Source organism: Chionomys nivalis, chromosome 1 (assembly GCF_950005125.1).
Source record: "Chionomys nivalis chromosome 1, mChiNiv1.1, whole genome shotgun sequence".
Lineage (NCBI taxonomy): Eukaryota > Metazoa > Chordata > Mammalia > Rodentia > Cricetidae > Chionomys > Chionomys nivalis.
This window is the reverse complement of record NC_080086.1, coordinates 8,128,743-8,148,102: the sequence shown is the minus strand read 5'-3', so window position 1 is coordinate 8,148,102 and position 19,360 is coordinate 8,128,743. Positions and strand designations below refer to the sequence as shown.

Here is a 19,360-nt window from a genome sequence, read left to right as displayed (position 1 = left end):
CAACCACTGGTCATTAATATCACTTAATGTCAATGGACTCAACTCACCTATAAAAAGGCACAGACTAAGAGATTGGATACAAAAACAGGATCCAACATTCTGCTGTTTACAAGAAACACACCTCAACCACAAAGACAGGCACCTACTCAGAGTAAAGGGCTGGGATAAGGCTTATCAAGTAAATGGACCTAGGAAACAAGCAGGTGTGGCCATACTAATTTCTAACAAAGTTGACTTCAAACTTAAATCAATCAGAAGAGATGGAGAGGGACATTTTCTACTCATAACAGGAACAATTCATCAAGATGAAATCTAAATCCTGAATATCTATGCCCCTAATATAAAAGCACCCACGTACGTAAAAGAAACATTGTTAAAACTCAAGGCAGCCATCAAACCGCACACATTAATAGTAGGAGACTTTAATACTCCTCTCTCACCAATGGACAGGTCAATCAGACAGAAACCTAACAGAGAAATAAGAGAATTAATGGAGGTAATGAATCAAATGGACTTAACAGACATCTATAGAATATTCCACCCAAATAGGAAAGAATATACCTTCTTCTCTGCAGCTCATGGAACGTTCTCAAAAATCGACCACATACTCGGTAACAAAGCAAACATTCACAGTTACAAAAAAATATTAATAACCACCTGTATCTTATCAGATCACCATGGATTAAAGCTAGAATTCAGCAACAATGCTACCCCCAGAAAGCCTACAAACTCATGGAAACTGAATAGTCAACTACTGAACCATACCTGGATTAAGGAAGAAATAAAGAAAGAAATTAAAGTCTTCCTTGAAGACAATGAAAATAAAGAAACAACATACTCAAACCTATGGGACACTATGAAAGCAGTCCTGAGAGGAAAGTTCATAGCACTAACTGCCCACTTAAAGAAAACAGAGAAAGCACACATTGGAGACTTAACAGCCCACCTGAAAGCTCTAGAAAAAAAAGAAGCAGACTCACCTAGAAGGGGTAGAAGACTGGAAATAATCAAACTGAGGGCTGAAATCAACAAAATAGAGACACAGAAAACAATTGAAAGAATCAATAAATCAAAAAGCTGGTTCCTGGAGAAAATCAACAAGATTGATAAACCCCTATCCAAACTAATCAAACGGCAGAGAGAGAATTTGCAAATTAATAAGATCAGAAATGAAAAGGGAGACATAACCACAGACACAGAGGAAATTCAGAGAATCATTAGATCTTACTACAAAAGCCTGTATGCCACAAAACTGGAAAATGTAAAAGAAATGGACACTTTTTTAGATAAATACCATATACCAAAGTTAAACCAGGACCAGGTGAACAACCTAAATAGACCTGTTAGTCGTGAAGAATTAGAAGCAGTTATCAAAAACCTCCCTTCCAAAAAAAGTCCAGGACCAGATGGTTTCAATGCGGAATTCTACCAGAACTTCCAAGAAGACCTAATACCTATACTCCTTAAGGTATTTCACAATATAGGAACAGAAGAGTCATTGCCAAATTCCTTTTATGAAGCTACAGTAACTCTGATACCAAAACCACACAAAGACCCAACCAAGAAAGAAAATTACAGGCCAATCTCACTCATGAACATCGATGCAAAAATCCTCAACAAAATTCTGGCAAACCGAATCCAAGAACACATTAGAAAAATTATCCATTATGATCAAGTAGGCTTCATACCAGAGATGCAGGGCTGGTTTAACATACGCAAGTCTATCAATGTAATCCATCATATAAATAAACTGAAAGAAAAAAACCATATGATCGTTTCATTAGACGCTGAAAAAGCATTTGACAAAATTCAACATCCCTTTATGATAAAAGTCTTGGAGAGATTAGGGATACAAGGGTCATACCTAAATTTAATTAAAGCTATATACAGCAAGCCGACAGCTAATATCAAATTAAATGGAGAGAAACTTAAAGCCATCCCACTAAAATCAGGAACACGCCAAGGCTGTCCACTCTCTCCATACCTCTTCAATATAGTTCTCGAAGTTTTAGCAATAGCAATAAGACAACATAAGGGGATAAAGGGGATTCAAATTGGAAAGGAAGAAGTTAAACTTGCATTATTTGCAGATGATATGATAGTGTACATGAGCGACCCCAAAAACTCCACCAAAGAACTCCTACAGCTGATAAACGCCTTTAGCAATGTGGCAGGATACAAGATCAACTCCAAAAAATCAGTCGCCCTCTTATACACAAAGGATATGGAAGCAGAGAGGGAAATAAGAGAATCATCACCTTTCACGATAGCCACAAAAAGCATAAACTATCTTGGGGTAACTCTAACCAAGGAAGTGAAAGATCTATTTGACAAGAACTTTAAGGCATTGAAGAAAGAAATTGAAGAGGATACCAGAAAATGGAAGGATCTCCCTTGCTCCTGGATTGGGAGGATCAACATAGTAAAAATGGCAATTCTACCAAGGGCAAATTATAGATTCAATGCAATCCCTATTAAAATCCCATCAAAATTCTTCACAGATCTTGAAAGGACAATAATCAACTTTATATGGAGAAACAAAAAACCCAGGATAGCCAAAACAATCTTATATAATAAAGGAACTTCTGGAGGCATTACCATCCCTGACTTCAAACTCTATTACAGAGCTACAGTAATGAAAACAGCGTGGTACTGGCATAAAAACAGAGCAGTCGACCAATGGAATCGTATAGAAGACCCGGATTTTAACCCACAAACCTATGAACAACTAATTTTCGATAAAGGAGCTAAAAGTATACAATGGAAGAAAGAAAGCATCTTCAACAAATGGTGCTGGCACAATTGGATGTCAACCTGTAGAAGAATGAAAATAGACCCATATCTATCACCATGCACAAAACTCAAGTCCAAATGGATCAAAGACCTCAATATCAATCTGAACACACTGAACCTGATAGAAGAGAAAATGGGAAGTACCCTACAACATATGGGCACAGGAGATCGCTTCCTATGTATAACCCCAGCAGCACAGACATTAAGGGCAACATTGAATAAATGGGACCTCCTGAAACTGAGAAGCTTCTGTAAAGCAAAGGACACTGTCATTAAGACAAAAAGGCAGCCTACTGACTGGGAGAAGATCTTCACCAACCCCACTACAGACAAAGGTCTGATCTCCAAAATATATAAAGAACTCAAGAAACTAGACTTTAAAAGGATAATTAACCCAATTAAAAAATGGGGCACTGAACTGAACAGAGAATTCTCATCAGAAGAATTTAAAATGGCCAAAAGATACTTAAGGTCATGCTCAACCTCCTTAGCGATCAGAGAAATGCAAATCAAAACAACTTTGAGATATCATTTTACACCTGTCAGAATGGCTAAAATCAAAAACACCAAGGATAGCCTTTGCTGGAGAGGTTGTGGAGAAAGGGGTACCCTCATCCATTGCTGGTGGGACTGCAAACTTGTGCAACCACTTTGGAAATCAGTGTGGCGGTTTCTCAGAAAAATTGGGATCAACCTACCCCTGGACCCAGCAATAGCACTCTTGGGAATATACCCAAGATGTGCCCTAGCATATGACAAAAGCATTTGTCCAACTATGTTCATAGCAGCATTATTTGTAATAGCCAGAACCTGGAAGCAACCTAGATGCCCTTCAATAGAAGAATGGATGAAGAAAGTGTGGAATATATATACATTAGAGTACTACTCTGTGGTAAAAAACAATGACTTCTCGAATTTTGCATGCAAATGGATGGAAATAGAAAATACGATCCTGAGTGAGGTAACCCAGACCCAAAAAGAAGATCATGGGATGTACTCACTCATAATTGGTTTCTAGCCATGGATAGGGGCCACTGAGTCTATAATTTGTGATCCTAAAGAAGCTAAACAAGAGGGTAAACCCAAGGAAAAACATATAGATATCCTCCCAGCTATGGGAAATAGACAAGATTGATGGGCAAAAAATGGGAATCTTGGGGGGTGGGGTGGGATGGGGATGAGGGGAGATGGGGAGAGAAAAGTGTGAAGGAGAGGATGAGGGGAACTGGGGAAATCGGGGTGATTGGGGGTAAAGGAAGGTTGGATGGGGGAGCAGGGAAACTCATACCTTAGTTAAGGGAGCCACCTAAGGGTTGGCAAGAGACTTGAACCTGGAATGGCTACCAGAAGCCCAGGGCAATGTCCCCAGTTAGCTCATTGGGGCACCTGAGCATAGGGAACCTGAAATGAACCTATCCTATAATCATACTGATGAATATCTTGCATATCGCCATAGAACCTTCATCTAGCGATGGATGGAGATAGAGACAGAGACCCACACTGGAGCACCGGACTGAGCTCCCAAGGTTATAATGAGGAGCAGAAGGAGAGAGAACATGAACAAGGAAGTCAGGACCATGAGGGGTGCACCCAACCACTGAGACAGGGGGGCCGATCTATTGGGAGCTCACCAAGGCCAGCTGGACTGCTACTGAAAAAAACATGGGATAAAACCGGACTCTCTTAATGTGGTGGACAATGAGAGCTGACGAGAGGCCAAGGAGAATGGCACAGGAACTTTCATCTGGCGATGGATCGAGAGAGAGACAGAGACCCAATTAGGATCAACCGTCTGAGCTCTTAAGGTCCAAATGAGGAGCAGAAGGACACGAGGGGTGCACCCACCCACTGTGACAGTGGAACTGATCTATTGGGAGCTCTCCAAGGCCAGCTGGACTGGGACTGAATAAGCATGGGTTGAAACTGGACTCTCTGAACAAGGCGGACAATGAAGGCTGATGAGAAGCCAAGGACAATGGCACTAGGTTTCGATCCTAATACATGAACTGGCTTTGTGGGAGCGTAGCCTGTTTGGATGCTCACCTTCCTGGACCTAGATAGAAGTGGGAGGACCTTGGTCTTCATGTAGAGCAGGGAATTTGGACTGCTCTTCAGTATCGAGAGGGAGGGGGAGTGGACTAGGGGGAGGAGAAGTAGAGTGGGGATAGGGGGAGGGGAGCGGGGGGAGGGGGCAATATGTGGGAGGAGGGGGAGGGAAATGGGAAACGGGGAGCAGTTGGAAATTTTAAGTAAAAAAGAATAAAAAAAAATAATAAAAAAAATTACTTTGTTCAACTGCCGACTGAGATGAACCTAGCAGACAGGTTATCCCATAAAAGACCTAAATAACAGCGCTCCCATTCAGCAGGAAGCAGTTTGGAGAGAAATAACTGTGCCCATGTTCCCATATATTGTTTATAAATGTTCTTTTACATTTAAAGGGGGATATGATATAGATATGAATAATTTGCATCGGTATGGATTTGACTTTATTGATATAAATTTAAGATCAATTTTGTTATATGTATTTCTGATCTTGATTAAGGTATTGTGATTGTATAGTTCATGTAAAAATGTAATGTATATAGGTTGTTAATATATAATCATCTACAATAGTCAAGCTTGTCATGTTAGTTAGATTTTCTAGATGTACATGGATATATCTTAGATAGGCATTCTTCATATCTTTCAAAGATTATAGAATATGGCATTTTAAATGTTTTAATAACTTAGGGTTTTTCATGACAATGAGACACGTCTGCTCCTGGCAGCACCAATCTACTTCAAGAAGAAAGAAGATGGGCATTGAAGAGGCACCTTATGGAGTGTGATAGCCATTTGGGCAAGAAACTGCTCTTGCCTGTACTATTGTATAAACTGGACACAGAGAACCCACAGAGAGAGGACTACTGAACTTGCCTAAAGGTGAGATGATCTTTAGGGGTTCCTGATTCATGAAGGAGTCTACGAGACATTCTGCAGGACACAGCAGATACTGACTAAACTGCCTTTGAAATTTCCTGCTTCATGGAAATGTCTCTGGATACTATGGGCCTGTAGGCTGAAGATGGATGCCCCAATGGTACAGAGGAACTTTGGGTGACTGTCCAGGCAGTGAGATGTCTCTGTCATTTCTAGAGTTTTAGAAGTTACTTATTTCTTGTTTACTTAGGTAGTACTATATCCTTCTGGAGTTTTTGGTGGAGTAGAAGAATAGATAGATAGTTATAGTTAATAATTTTCCTTTGTTATGATAAAGATAAAATAGATGTAAATATTGTAATTTTTACTTGATAACTGTTTTGTTAAAAGTAATTTTGTTATGTTAAAGCCTTCCTTTTTCTTTTTTGTTTAAACATAAAAAGGAGAAATGATGGAGGAAGGTCATTGGTTAAAAAATAAAGAAACTGCTTGGCCCTTATAGGTTAGAACATAGGTGGGTGAAGTAAACAGAACAGAATGCTGGGAGGAAGAGGAAGTGAGCTCAGATGCAGGGCAGCTGCTCCCCAGGGCAGACGCGATGAAGCTCCAACCCAGGATGGACATAGGCTAGAATCTTCCTGGTAAGCGCACCTTGGGGTGCTACAGAGATTATTAGAAATGGGCTAAATTAATATGTGATAATTAGCCAAGAAGAGGCTAGATATAATAGGCCAAGCAGTGTTTAAAAGAATACAATTTGTGTGTTGTTATTTCGGGGCATAAGCTAGACAGGCGACCGGGAGCTGGGGTGGCAGGAACACAGCCCGCAGCTCCCACAACAAATTAGTGACGACTGAAATAGGACATGGAATGGAATAATATGGCTAGCTTTCTGCCATTTCTGTCCTACAATGACCTGGTGCACATGTTTACATACACGACTGAACCATTCAGGAAGCCCCAATCTACACTCATAAAGAATGGGAATACAGAAATGGTCTCCTAACAGGTCCCAACTCCCAGTACTAAGGGAACTGCAGTGATCCCCAAGCTTCTTCACAATCCTCCAAGGAAGGGTCAGAGATAGCGCTATCATTTTATCAGCATTCCGTGTATGCACACCATCACGCAGTAACATGGATGATAAACTATAGACCAAAGATGTGTGACACTGACCTGAGTGGGGACACAGCTCAACGGGAGAATACTTACCTACCATGTAGTTCAATTCCCCGTGCACCCCAAAACAAGTGAGTCTGCGTGTGCGTGTGCGTGTGCGTGTGCGTGTGTGTGTGTGTGTGTGAGTGCGTGTGACAGAGATGGAACTTTAGCCATTTGTTCTGACACATGATAAAGTAAAATTTACTTACAAAACCTTAAATTGTCCTTAGAAAACGTTCTTTTTATAAATAGAAAGAAAAAAAGCTAAGGCAAGAAAATGTCAAACAAAAACTAGCTCAGCCATTACAAAGTCACTTTCTTTGCAAGATGGTGACAGAAAAACAATTGATACCAGGTTCTAAGAGCTGATTCTGTTTTCAGAAAGTTTTAGTTATTTTTCTTTTATGTGTGTTTATTTACCTATATGTCCATATGCCACATGCAGAGGCCAGAAAAGGGCATCAGATTCCCCAGAACTGTAGTTACAGATGGTTGTGAGCCAACATGTGGGTGATGGGAATTGAATCTGGGTCCTCTGCAAAGGCAGCTGGGGGCTCTTAACTACCAAGTCATTCTCTCCAAGCCCCTTTGGGAGATGTGACTATTTTGTTTCTTGTTCTGATTTATCAATTCAAATGAATGGCTCGGTGGCAACTTGGTGGTGTAGATTTTGCTTCGTGAATCAACTCTGACTTTTACCCTGGTCTGATGGCCCAGCAGAAGCTGTAAACAATGGCATCATATAATTTTTATTATTAGGCTAAAAGAGGTGGTGTCAGGGACTGGAATGTGTTATATATGGCGTATGCACACAAGAGCACACACACACCTGTGTGAGTGTGAAGGCCAAAGGTCTATGAGTCTTCCTCAGTTGCTCCCCATCTTATTAACTAATCCAGCATTGGCCAGTTTGGGTAGGATGGCTGGCCAATGAGTGCCAGACAATCTCCTGTTGCCATCTCCCTGGCACTAAAATTAAAACTGTGTGTCCCCAAGCATGGCATTTTACCTGGTTGCTATAGATCCAAACCCAGGTCCTTACATTTTCATAACATATACTTTGCAGGGTCATTGCCCAGCTCCAACTTTACAGCATTAACAAATGCCTTCCAACTCTACAGCATACATAGCTGAAATAAAAAGATGAAACCCCACCATACAAAACACATTTTTAAACATTTGGCCCGGGATGGAGCCATCTGTTTTGCAAACACCATCTTTCTGCACCAGTAATAGAAGACATGTGAACCACCTCTGCCAGTGAGCAAACCCAAAACAAAGTCCCCAAAGGCAAAGCAGACAGAACAGAACCAGACAGGCCACTGTCACAGTTAAAGCCCCGCGTTAGTACCTGGGTTGGACACCACAATGATGGTGCAGTCAGGGCTGTACTTGACGATCTGAGGAATAATGAACTTGAACACATTGACATTTCTCTGCACCAGGTTGAGTCGACTCTCTCCCTCCTGCTGACGGACTCCCGCGGTCACCACCACGATTTTAGAATTGGCTGTCACAGAGTAATCTTGAAGAGAAATGGCAAGAGAGGGAACCTTAAATTCAACTCCTGGGCCAAATAGGCCATCTATGGTATGCTCTGGAAGCTTCACCATGCATAAGTCTCCAGAACTTACAAGAGTTAAGACTGTGTTTTAAGAAGGTGTGTGTGTGTGTGTGTGTGTGTGTGTGTGTGTGTGTGTAGATGAGGGCATCAGATTTTTCTGAAGCTGGAGTGGCAGGTGGTTGGTTGTGAGCTGCCCACAGAGGTAGTGTGGACTGAACCTAGGTCCTCTGGAAGAGCAGCACACAATAGTCAACTAAACACTGGGTCATTCCTCCAGCCACTATTTAAAGGTTTTCAGAGCCAGATGGTGGTGGCGCACACCTTTAATCCCAGCACTCAGGAGGCCGAGGCAGGCAGATCTCTATGTGTTCGAGGCCAGCCTGGTCTACAAGAGCTAGTTCCAGGACAGGCTCCAAAGCTACAGAGAAACCTGGTCTCAAAACAAACAAAAAAGGAAAGAGAAAAAGGTTTTCAGGTTCAAGCTTCTGCAACTGCATTTTTCTTCCCTGAGAGACAATGAAGCAACCCCACTTTAAAACTGGCAAATAATGAACCAGGGAAATGCCCTAAAGTATGTCTGTGGCTAAGAAGTCCATTGGATTTCCATGAAAAGCTGAAACATGTTAGTGAGCCCGCAACCCAGCAGACAGGCTTCCCACATCACCATGAAATTACAGTTTTGCATATTCCTGTTAGTAACACACAAGACAAACAAAACTCAGTTTTAATTTTTTCTTCAGCCATATAATGCTATTGCTATCTCTAAAGGAAAAGAAAGTGTTAAGTTTGGTTTGGAAATCAAATTTTGATTTTTAATATTCTATGTACTAAGGGATGGGACACACTTCTAATACCAGCATCCAAGAAGGTGTACCAGGAGGATTGCCATGAATTCAAGGCCAGTATGAGTTACATACATATATATTATACATATACATACACATGCCTACAGTATGTAAAGGCATGCATGAACGCACGTGCGTGTGTGTGTGTGTGTGTGTGTGTGTGTATGTTTAAGAGAGTCTTACTATGTAGCCCTGTCTGGCTTGGAACTCATGATGTAGATCAGGCTGGCCTAGAACTGCCTGCCTGTGCCTCCTGAGTGCTGGGATTATAGATGTATGCCACCATACCTGGTTGTCACACATTTGTTAGGGAAGATTATTTATGTTCTAGTGGTATTAATTTTTGGAGAAGATTTTATTTTTCTGCTAAGGAAGTGTTGATGCAATCAGCAAATTCCAACACAACAGCTTATTCCCATCACTAATGCAGAAGATTAACAGTCTTTTCCCATAAGATGCAAGGACTGGTCTTATCTCCTCCTTACGACTACTGTGTTCTGAAGGTGGAATGACAAACCCAACCACCTGACCCAGGACTCTGAATGCTACATAAGTAACAGCCATTAGCTAGCTTCTTCCAAGGGAGCTGAGGAACGAGAGAACAATTCTGAGACAAAGGAAATGCAGATTACTTGAAAACAGATATTACATATAATCATTCTGGGGTTTTATTATTTTTTAAAAGGTAAAGATCATTTTAAAAAAAAGAAAAGAAAACACGCAAATTTTACTTCAGAAAACAAACTGCGCTGCTGAGCACAGCCCTGCACACCTATAATCCTGGCAGCTAGGAGAGGCCAGCCTCAAGTGCATAGTGAGTTCAAGGCAACTTGGATTCCATGAGATGTGTCTCAAGCAAGCAGAATGAACAAAACCCATGTGTCTGTAAAGTAAAGCTGACAAAGATGGCGGCTAGTATGTGGCTCACAGGACCACATTCTACAGGGATTCTCAAGGACAGAACATGTTCACATGCTGTGTGCATCTAAAGCAAAATCTCCAGAAAACAGATTTCTAGAAACCGTTGCAAAAAGGTTGGTGTGTCCGAAGCCAATACAGACAGTAAATAACTCCACACATCACAGCCTGAGATTCTCTCCTGGCCACAGTAGAAATGGAGAAGAATTTCATTTTTAATGACTACACATTCTACAAGAAGTAGAATTGAGAACAAATTTTAAGTTAAATAGGGGACTATTTCTAGGTAGATGGAAATTTTGTAGTATATGAAATTACTAAAACAGATCATGAGCATTTTGTCATTAGCCATTATTAAAACAATCACTCCACAATTGCAACGTTTTCTAGTTTAAAAAAATAGTTTTAACTGGGTGGTGGTGGCATACATCTTCAATCCTAGCCCACAGGAGGCACAGGCAGGTGGATTTGTGAGTTCAAGGCTATCCTGATTTACAGAGCAAGTTCTAAGAAATCCTGTCTCAAAACGAAACCCAAACAACAACAAAACCCGAAAAACAAACAAACAAAATTTAGGATAGAGTATAACTCAGGGGACGTTGGGCACTTGCTCTGCATCCAGCAAGGCCCTGGGCATCAGCACCACAGGTAGTAATAGCAATAAATTAAAAGTAAATGATCAGTTTGTCATGCTGGAGGGTACATTCCCACCATCTATCCATTATAAAATTTCTTTCACGTAAGATCCCTTGTAGCATACAAAGAAACTACCTACCTTTATCCGCCACGATTTTGGAAGTCTGAAGAAACAAGCTCCCGTGCTGCAGATCCATCATCTCTCCTTTGAGCTTGTCTTCCAGGACATCCACAAGGGCAAGTTCATCAGCTAGGGACTAGAAACACAAAACACGCACTCGTTCCTATCACGGTTTGAATATGAAGTCTCCCACAGGCTGTGTGTTCTGAACACGCAGCTCGCAGCCAGCAGAGCTGTCTGTGGAAAGTAGAACCTTGAGGACATGAAGCTTCACTGGACAAGGGGGTCACTGGGGATGGGCTTGGGGTCCACATTATAGCTGGCTTTACTTCCCACCTTATCTTTGCAGCTGATCTACAGAGATATAAATAAACACGCCTTCTATGCCATGATGGTCTGTGAGGGAAAGTAACACACCTTCTCATTTGAATCGCTCACCAAGGGTTTGAGTATAAAAATAGCACCCTAAGTTACACAAGAAAGGTTTAGCACCAATATATCCTAAAGAAGTCTTTTACAAATGGCTAAGTACCCAATGTCTAAAATCCTCAACAATGATTCCTCATGAAAGTTAAGTTGGTTCATTAAAAGACACTTGCCTACACATTATGTACATATATAAACATATATATGAACAAATATGTACATATATGAACACACACATATCTATGAGAGAGACAAAGACAGATGATAAAGACTGACTCAGAACAACATTAGAAGTATGTTTTGATGTCATCATAGTTCAGAGGGCTTATGGGAGGGTGATCGATTTAAATCTCCAAAGGTGAGTTCACATTGGAGTTGAATGTTGTTGAACCCTAGAATGCTTAACTTGGCAGGAAGGGCAGTCAAGTCTTAGGATAAAGAGCCAGCCCTCGGGAACCAATCCCTAAGCACAGGGAGAGACGACAGCTCTGTATCAAATATGGACACAGACTTTTATATACCTTCTTACTTATACGTGTTTGGAAAACTTTTAAAGACAACTGTTCTTCTGCATGCAGCATCTAAGAGCCCACAACATCCTCATTTTCATTTTCTAGTTCTAAATTAGCACCTTCTCACTTAATAATAACCTAATATATTCTGTAACCACACCCAGCACCAGCAATTCCAATCGTCTTTAGTAACAGTACAATACAATCCAGTGCTTATGTCAGAAAGCACACCACAGGATGTCAGTGCCTCTGTGTCAGTGGGTGTAGAGAATTTGCTTTGAAGTGCATGTTTAGCTGAAGGAAGCAGGAGAGTCAGCACCTAAAAAAATAACCAAAGCGCTGAATATAGCTGACTGTGTGTGCCGCACACCCTCCACAAGCAGAGATACACAAAGAGATGCATGGGCAAGGACTGATGCTGTGGATGACTCAAATCTCTCTACCTACATCTCCACAGCGCATGCATTTACTGTGACTATAAATAAACTATTAAGGAGCAAGACCAGTTGGAAGCCAAGAATGCTAATGTAGAAATCTTTTTAATCTTAAGAGGAATGGATGTAGTTATGAATTCTGCCTCTTAGTTAATAAATGACTCACATCAATGGGTTGGTATTTGATACCAGCAATTTTATATTCAAGTTCTGGTTAAGTATGAGATTTTTATGGGAGGAAAAGACATAACTTTTTAAATAATTAACCAAATGGGGAAGTACCATTCACTAATTTTCATTTTTGAGCTTGTCCTAGCCTAGGGATATGTATTAAGATATTCTGAGCAGCTGCAGCGGGCTGCAGGACCCAGGGATACAGTTCTCTCCCGTGTCCTGTGCTGCTGTGGCACTGGGTGGGTTATTCACATTAAATAAGTACATTACTTTGTGGTGCTGAGGAACTGAATCCAAGGCCCTGTGCGTGGCAGGAATGCTCTCTATTTGAGCGTATGTTATCCCTAGGGTCAACTTTAGAGGCTTGTGTCAGATACGTGGAGGGATAGCCATATGTACAGTTCATGTGACAATGGCAAGTGACATTTTACTTCTCTTGTCTCAGTTACTTCGTCTCAAAACAAGGAAAAGAAAAGTTCTCTGTGAGGAGGATGTAGTGTTATGGGCCAAGAATTACAGCATCTGGAAGGTTGAGCTGATGCAGAACTATCATGAGATTGAGGCCAGCCTAGTTTGAAGGAGACCCCACAGCAAAACAGTAGCATCTACCCCCTCCCCCACACACACACAAAAGTTTTTTTTTTTTTTAATCTATCAATTGTTTAGAATAAAGCAGTTTACTAGTATTGGCATGCACTTATATTTTTTTTTTAAAAAAAAGAAATGTAAGCTCAACTGTTTTTGTTCTGACTAAAGAGTGAACACTTATTAAGACAATTTAAAACCCCTATAATTCGGGAGACTATAACATATCATAGGTATCTAGTCAATTAAAAGCAGCTAGAAAAAACAAGCAAAAGGGCACAGTACACACTGATCAGTTCTTTGATAACTATTTCTCAGTTAAAAGATTCACAATTTGAGGCCGGGCGGTGGTGGCGCACACCTTCAATCCCAGCACTTGGGAGGCAGAGGCAGGTAGATCTCTGTGAGTTCGAGACCAGCCTGGTCTACAAGAGCTAGTTCCAGGACAGGCTTCAAAACCACAGAGAAACCCTGTCTTGAAATACTTAAAAAAAAAAAAAAAAAAAAAGATTCACAATTTGATCCTTTAGAATTTAAAATTTACACACTGGAAAGATGGCTCTGTGGTTAATGGCACAAGCTACTGTTGCAGAGGAACCAGTTTAGATTCCCAGCACTCACATGGTGGCTCACAACCGTCTGTAACTTCAGTTCCAGAGGATCTAACACCCTCTTCTGGCCTTCTCAGGCATGAATGAAGATACATTCAGGCAAACACTCATACACATAAAATAAATAAGAGAAAGAACCTAAAGTTTGGGGTCAGGTCTTGCGGCACATACCCCTAATCCCAACGTTCAGGAGGCGGAAGCAGGAGGGATCACAACTTTGAAACCAGTGTGGGATACACAAAGAATCTCAAAAACACTGAAAATAAAAAGTGCTGGGAACGCACCCAGGAACTGAGCTGCAGAATGCTCATCTAGCATACAGAAGAGTTCCTGTGCTCAGTCCCCAACAAAACAACAACAACCCACTAAACTTTACAAACAGAAGGAATATGCTTGGTCAGAGGTACTCGGGAAGCCTCCTCACAAAGAGTCAGTGTACTCTGTGGCGGGGGAGGTGCTGCTTGCGAGCATTGCTTCTCTCTTCCTACATGTAAGGACGCTCTCAGAACCAGCAAGGCCTCAAAGTCACTAAAGCCAGAGAAGCAAAAAAAGAAACAGTGATGTGAACCACAAGGGCTATCTGTAAGCACAACCAAGAGTCTAGCAGGTGGACGGCGAAAGGAATAGTAAGTCTGGAGACACAAAGTCAGCCTTAAAACTGATGCCGAGAGCTGTGGACAGCAATGCTTATGTAAGAATGGGTCCTGTTCTTAGAAGACATGTGGGGGGCTTAGAAAGCTTTATCTCATCAAGATATTCTCAAATGCTTTAAGAAACTCATAGTACACACATAATACCTATACACATACATACATATATACATATGTATACGTATATGTATACATACATACATATACATGTACACATAATGGAGGCGGCGAGAGAAATGAAAGGCAGGAGAGGGACGAGAAGAGGTAGGGACAGATGGCAAAATGCAGAGGGCTGGCAAATCTGAACGATGCATACATGGAAATGCTGATTTATTAAGATAATTTTTACAAATTTTCTGTTTTAAGTTTGAAATCATTTCTAAATAAAGCCATAGATTTAAGATTTGAGACTAGTAAGACGTTCTTTCAACAAGCCACTCTACAAAAATCCCCTAAGAAGAGAAAGCGGAGACCACGGCATCTGAAGTTTCCAGTCACTCATTCAACCACAAGCTCAGTTTATCACCATAGAAATGAGGCCAAGTTACCATGCTGTCCTCCTGATGTGACACCCACCCAACAGATACAACTGGGTTAATCATAAAGAAGTCCCCAAAAAGCATATACTGATGCCCCAAAACTGACTTGGACCAGTAAAAAAAGTCAAAGGCTTGTGAGACAGAGAAAAAGAGGCATGGTAAGGATATAAAATGCTTGTCTTGGATTGAGGCAAAACCAGCTACAACAGATATGATTTTGACAACATGGAGAATTTTAAATATGAATATGATGGGGGACACCACACTACTATAGCAGTGTCAAGAAATCCCTGGGTGGTCACACAGAGTGACCAGAACCCTCTGGTAGTGTTCAAGTACTGAAAGATAAGTCAGTGTGACCCTCCAAGTTACTTCAGATTGCTGAGGGTTGTCTAAAGACAACCCTCCCCTAGGCTGTGCAGCTGGAACATGCATTCCTGCAGCACGCGTGACCTCTCTTGCTCTTAAAACATACCTTTCCCAGAATGCTGATAGCACACGCCATTCCAACTTGTCCAACACCTACAACAGTAATCTTATTGTTCGGGGTAGCTGCTTCCTCTTCCGCCACTGGGGCAATGAGCTTTTCCTTAAGGGTTGCCATGTTGCCTACAAGAAAAAGGTGACCAATGCATTTTCCAGGAGTGGAATATGAGTGAGAAACAGCCTAAAATGACAGAGCTTCAATACCAGAGGAGCCTCAGAATGGTCTAAACACAGAATGCATTTGCGGGAACCACATCACACCTAATGGATGATTTAAACATAGGAAAATTCTCTAGGAGCTTAAAATAAAAGTTCTTTCCCTGGGCAGAGGGCTCCATGCACGCAATTAAGTTGCCATCATCACTCCTACGACCTTTTTTGTTATAACCGCTCATTACTGGCTAAAGGGTAGGGGCATTTGTACTTAAATAAGCTATTTCTTTCCATTGTCCCTATAAGAAATTTATATACCACCATGTTAACCAGCTAACTTATATTTGTAGCTCTTTTTAAGCCAACAGAAATGATTATAATTCCCATTATAAATAATTACTTTCACTCCAGGATGGCAAGGCCTGAGTTTTGTGCTTTAAATCTCATGAAATGTTCCATGCAGCTCTGCCCTTCTCACAAGTTTCTCCTTCACGACTAAGTATCAAATTTAGTAATCTATGCTGATTACTTTGTTGCTTTTTAGCTTAGCTTATCACAGCTGAGGTGCTGGTCATCATCCTGTTCATAGCCCATCCTGTTCTTCCTACAGCCGTTTTCACTTTTCACCCCTGAAGAGCTAAGTGGCAAAACCTGGCTTTGCTAACTGCTGTGTGAAGACCCCTTAGTTGTCCTGAAGGAAGAGTAGCTGGAGTCAATCACGACTATTGTAGTCTGTAGCTTGTTTATTTTAAACCGTTTCTCCAAACTGTACCACTTCAGGGGTTATTTTGGTTTAGGGAATCACGTTTGCGGCTTCCTGGTGGACGAAAGATTGAAATGCCTCCAAAGGACTGGGACAAAGCACTTAGTGAATTCAAACAGACCCTGTATTTTAAGCAGCTTCAACAGAGGAGCTGTCTTTCTCCAGTCAGAAAAGCACAGCCTCCCCAACCCCTGCCCACACCAAGTTTATTTTTGTTAGTTGGCTTAAAATCGGTTAGGTAGGTTCCAGAAAGCATTAGGAAGGCCTGGAATCCCAGCATTTAGGAGACGAGGCAGGAGGATGGGGGAGGTCAAGGTCAGACTCCATCACACAGTCACACAGTGGTTTCTTGAGATTCCTGAGAGCGTGTGTGTGTGTGTGTGTGTGTGTGTGTGTGTGTGTGTGTGAATCCAGAAAGGGAAAGCAGAAGCTTTCTCCAGCTGGGCTGTCCTGAAAACATCTTAAATTGGTTTGGGTAATTTCAAAAGCGACACTGTTGAAGATCCAGCAAGCACAGGCAGACTCAGTTGTGCAGAGAAAAGAACACATTCTCCTCCCAGCGCCCAGCAGTGGTAGAAAATAAGAAGGAAATGGTAAGCATTGTAGCAGGCCTGGCGTCAAATCGGAGAGGTGACTGTCGGGAGAGATAAACTGGAACAAACAAACAAAACACGCTAGTCTCAGGGTCCCCCACATCCCCTCCCCTGCGAACTTGAAGAAGCGTCAGAGACTAAGGTCCCCTCCGCAGAGGATCTTTCTGTGTTAACTGTTAAAGCCCAGGTTTTTCCTCGAATCCCCCCACCCCAGGTTGGGGCTCACTCGGTTCGCGGCCCACAAGCCACCTCTCCTGTGCAAAGCAGGTCGCGAGGGAGGCAGCGGCGCACATCTCGGATAAAGTCTCCGGAGGCAAGTCTAGGCCTTGCACACTGAACGCAAGAAGTAAACAAAACCTTAGTGCATCCAAGAGGCACAGCAAACGCAGGTAACCGGCTGCGGGGTGGGGGGTGGGGGGGAGGGAGAAGGCTGCGTGAGCCGGGGATGAAGCCGGACGTCTAGGACTGAACTTTGCTTTATCCTCATTCCTACAATCGCAGGAAACTTAATCCATCACTAGGTGCAAGGCCTTCCAACCTTCACAGAACCCACTCGTCCCACCGGATTCCCTGGCACTTAGGCTCGTGCCCCCAGCCTGCACCCCAGCAGGTGAGTGATGTGTTCGCCACCTGCCGACCAAGGACTTGGTGGGACTAGGTTCACTTACGCTTGTACAAGTCTCTCCTCCGATAGCACACAGGCCTGGGACCAGCCTGCAGGATGCAGACCAGAGTTCAGCCCCAGCGTCCTGCCCACCTCTGCTCCCTGGGCTGGACGCCAAAAAACGCCAGGCAGAAAGAGGCTGGAGCTGAGATGCTCAGAGGTAAAGGCCCCAGAAGGTGGATGTGTCGTAGCTTCTTCCTCCCGTTCCGCCAAACAATTACGCCTCTTAGCTCCCTACCCCCAACACACACCCTCCTGTTCTGTGAGTCAGGCTTTGGGGTCCTGGGTCAAACCTACCAGACAAGAAGAGACTCTACCTCGCGCTGAGGAAGGGAAACCACCGCAAAGTCAGCCGACTGCACCGCCGATCCTAGATCTGCAAGAAGGAGGAGGTGGAGGAGGCGGGGCCCGCTGCCCTCCAGCCTCCTAGCTTTCTCCATTGTGATTGGAAACCCGAGCCGGGTCTACCACTCCCCTCGGCTCGCTCAATCCCCTTCAAGGACAAGGCTGCAGTAAGCACACGCTCTCCCCCGCTCCCTCTCTAAAAGTTGGAGGTCACCTTCTGGCAGCCGCGGCATTCTTCCAGCTTGAGGTCTGGCTCTCACTGTGGCAGTTGTCGCCTAAACCTGCTTCTCAGGCCTTTCTGGATCGTCCCCATCTTGCGCAAATAGAAATCTATGTCTAGATTGCATTTAGACTCAACTTTAGACCAGTCTCCTGGGTTAAGATGCTGCTGCTGGTTCATCCCTCAGAAAGACTCTCTCAGAACTCACATCAGAGCAAGGGTCTTGCGCAAGCTTGGAATCCCAGCACTGGGCATGCGGAGTCCAGAGGAAAGCCAGGAGTTTGAGACTAGCCTGGACCCCCCTGTTAAGAGTCTGTTTCAAACAAAAACTGAAAACAGAAGAAAACTAAATATTGCCCGTCATGTTCAAATTTTTTTCGATAAGACATTGGTCTCCCCTCTACCCACACCTGCTTCAACTAATAGCTGCCTAATAAAACCAAGGGGGCTTGATTTTTGCACTTCACAGTTCTTATGCGCAGCAATTTCTCACCCAGTCCAGAGCCTGGTTCCTTAATCCTGCATGGAGAGGTGTTCTGAAAATTGGGGCAGCTGTGTTTTCTTACGATAAATTGTTTCCTTATCTAGCTATCTTACTGACTCCAGTGTGTGAGAATTAGCCTTTTGTTTTCTCTCAGTGTGTAGATCTTGTGAAGTCCTGCTAACTCCATAAATAGAACTCTCCTCTGCCAAGCGGTGTTCATGGGGTGCTGCTTCTAGGCCCAATTTATTAAAAATTTGGGGGAGTCTGGGTGGAGCTACCACAGTACTGGGGTACAGAAGGAACGCTGGAAATTGAAGAAAAGGAGCTGCTTTGATATAAAGGTATTAGCACCTGGGGTGGGGCTCAGCGGTAGGGCGCATGCTTAGTGTGTGCAGAAGTCTTGGGGTTTGAATCCTGGCAGTGAAAGAGAATAGCGAATAGCGGCCCCAGGAGCTGGAGAGGGGCTGATAACGGGAAGATGTTAGGGAAGGAATGCACTTTTTCTTCCTGGAAGAAAGGTACTTGCTAAACATCTAGGCAATGCGGGCTAAAGAAATTAAAGTAAATCATTCCTAGGGAGGGAGATCAGTTATAAAATTGAAAACGAATATAAGAAAAAAATTGTCAAAAGCGACGACGGGTTTTTCCTTTCTAGTAGGTACTGAGAACTTTCCTATGTGATGAGTGATGCTCCAGGGACCAAGGCACACGAGATGAGACGCTTGCTAATAAGCTGTGCACTCATAGAGGACGAAAGGCAC

The 19,360-nt window shown here is 42.7% G+C and overlaps 1 protein-coding gene across 3 annotated transcripts in view; it reads right to left on the bottom strand.

Annotated features, from left to right (window-relative positions):
* Positions 1-17,999, bottom strand: part of Ldhb (lactate dehydrogenase B) — a 30,064-nt gene extending 12,065 nt beyond the window's left edge. Inside the window, exons 1-4 of one of the 3 annotated variants that reach the window (XM_057771867.1) lie at positions 17,848-17,999; positions 15,367-15,500; positions 10,979-11,096; positions 8,228-8,401 (exon numbers count right to left, since the gene is read on the bottom strand). In XM_057771867.1, the coding sequence (XP_057627850.1) occupies positions 8,228-8,401; positions 10,979-11,096; positions 15,367-15,495 (421 nt within the window). In that variant the 5' untranslated portion in view covers positions 15,496-15,500; positions 17,848-17,999. Of the gene's footprint in view, positions 1-8,227; positions 8,402-10,978; positions 11,097-15,366; positions 15,501-17,554; positions 17,765-17,847 lie in introns of those variants that run through there. The other 2 variants (XM_057771886.1, XM_057771877.1) reach the window with 2 other exon arrangements.
* Positions 18,000-19,360: the final 1,361 nt, after the last annotated feature.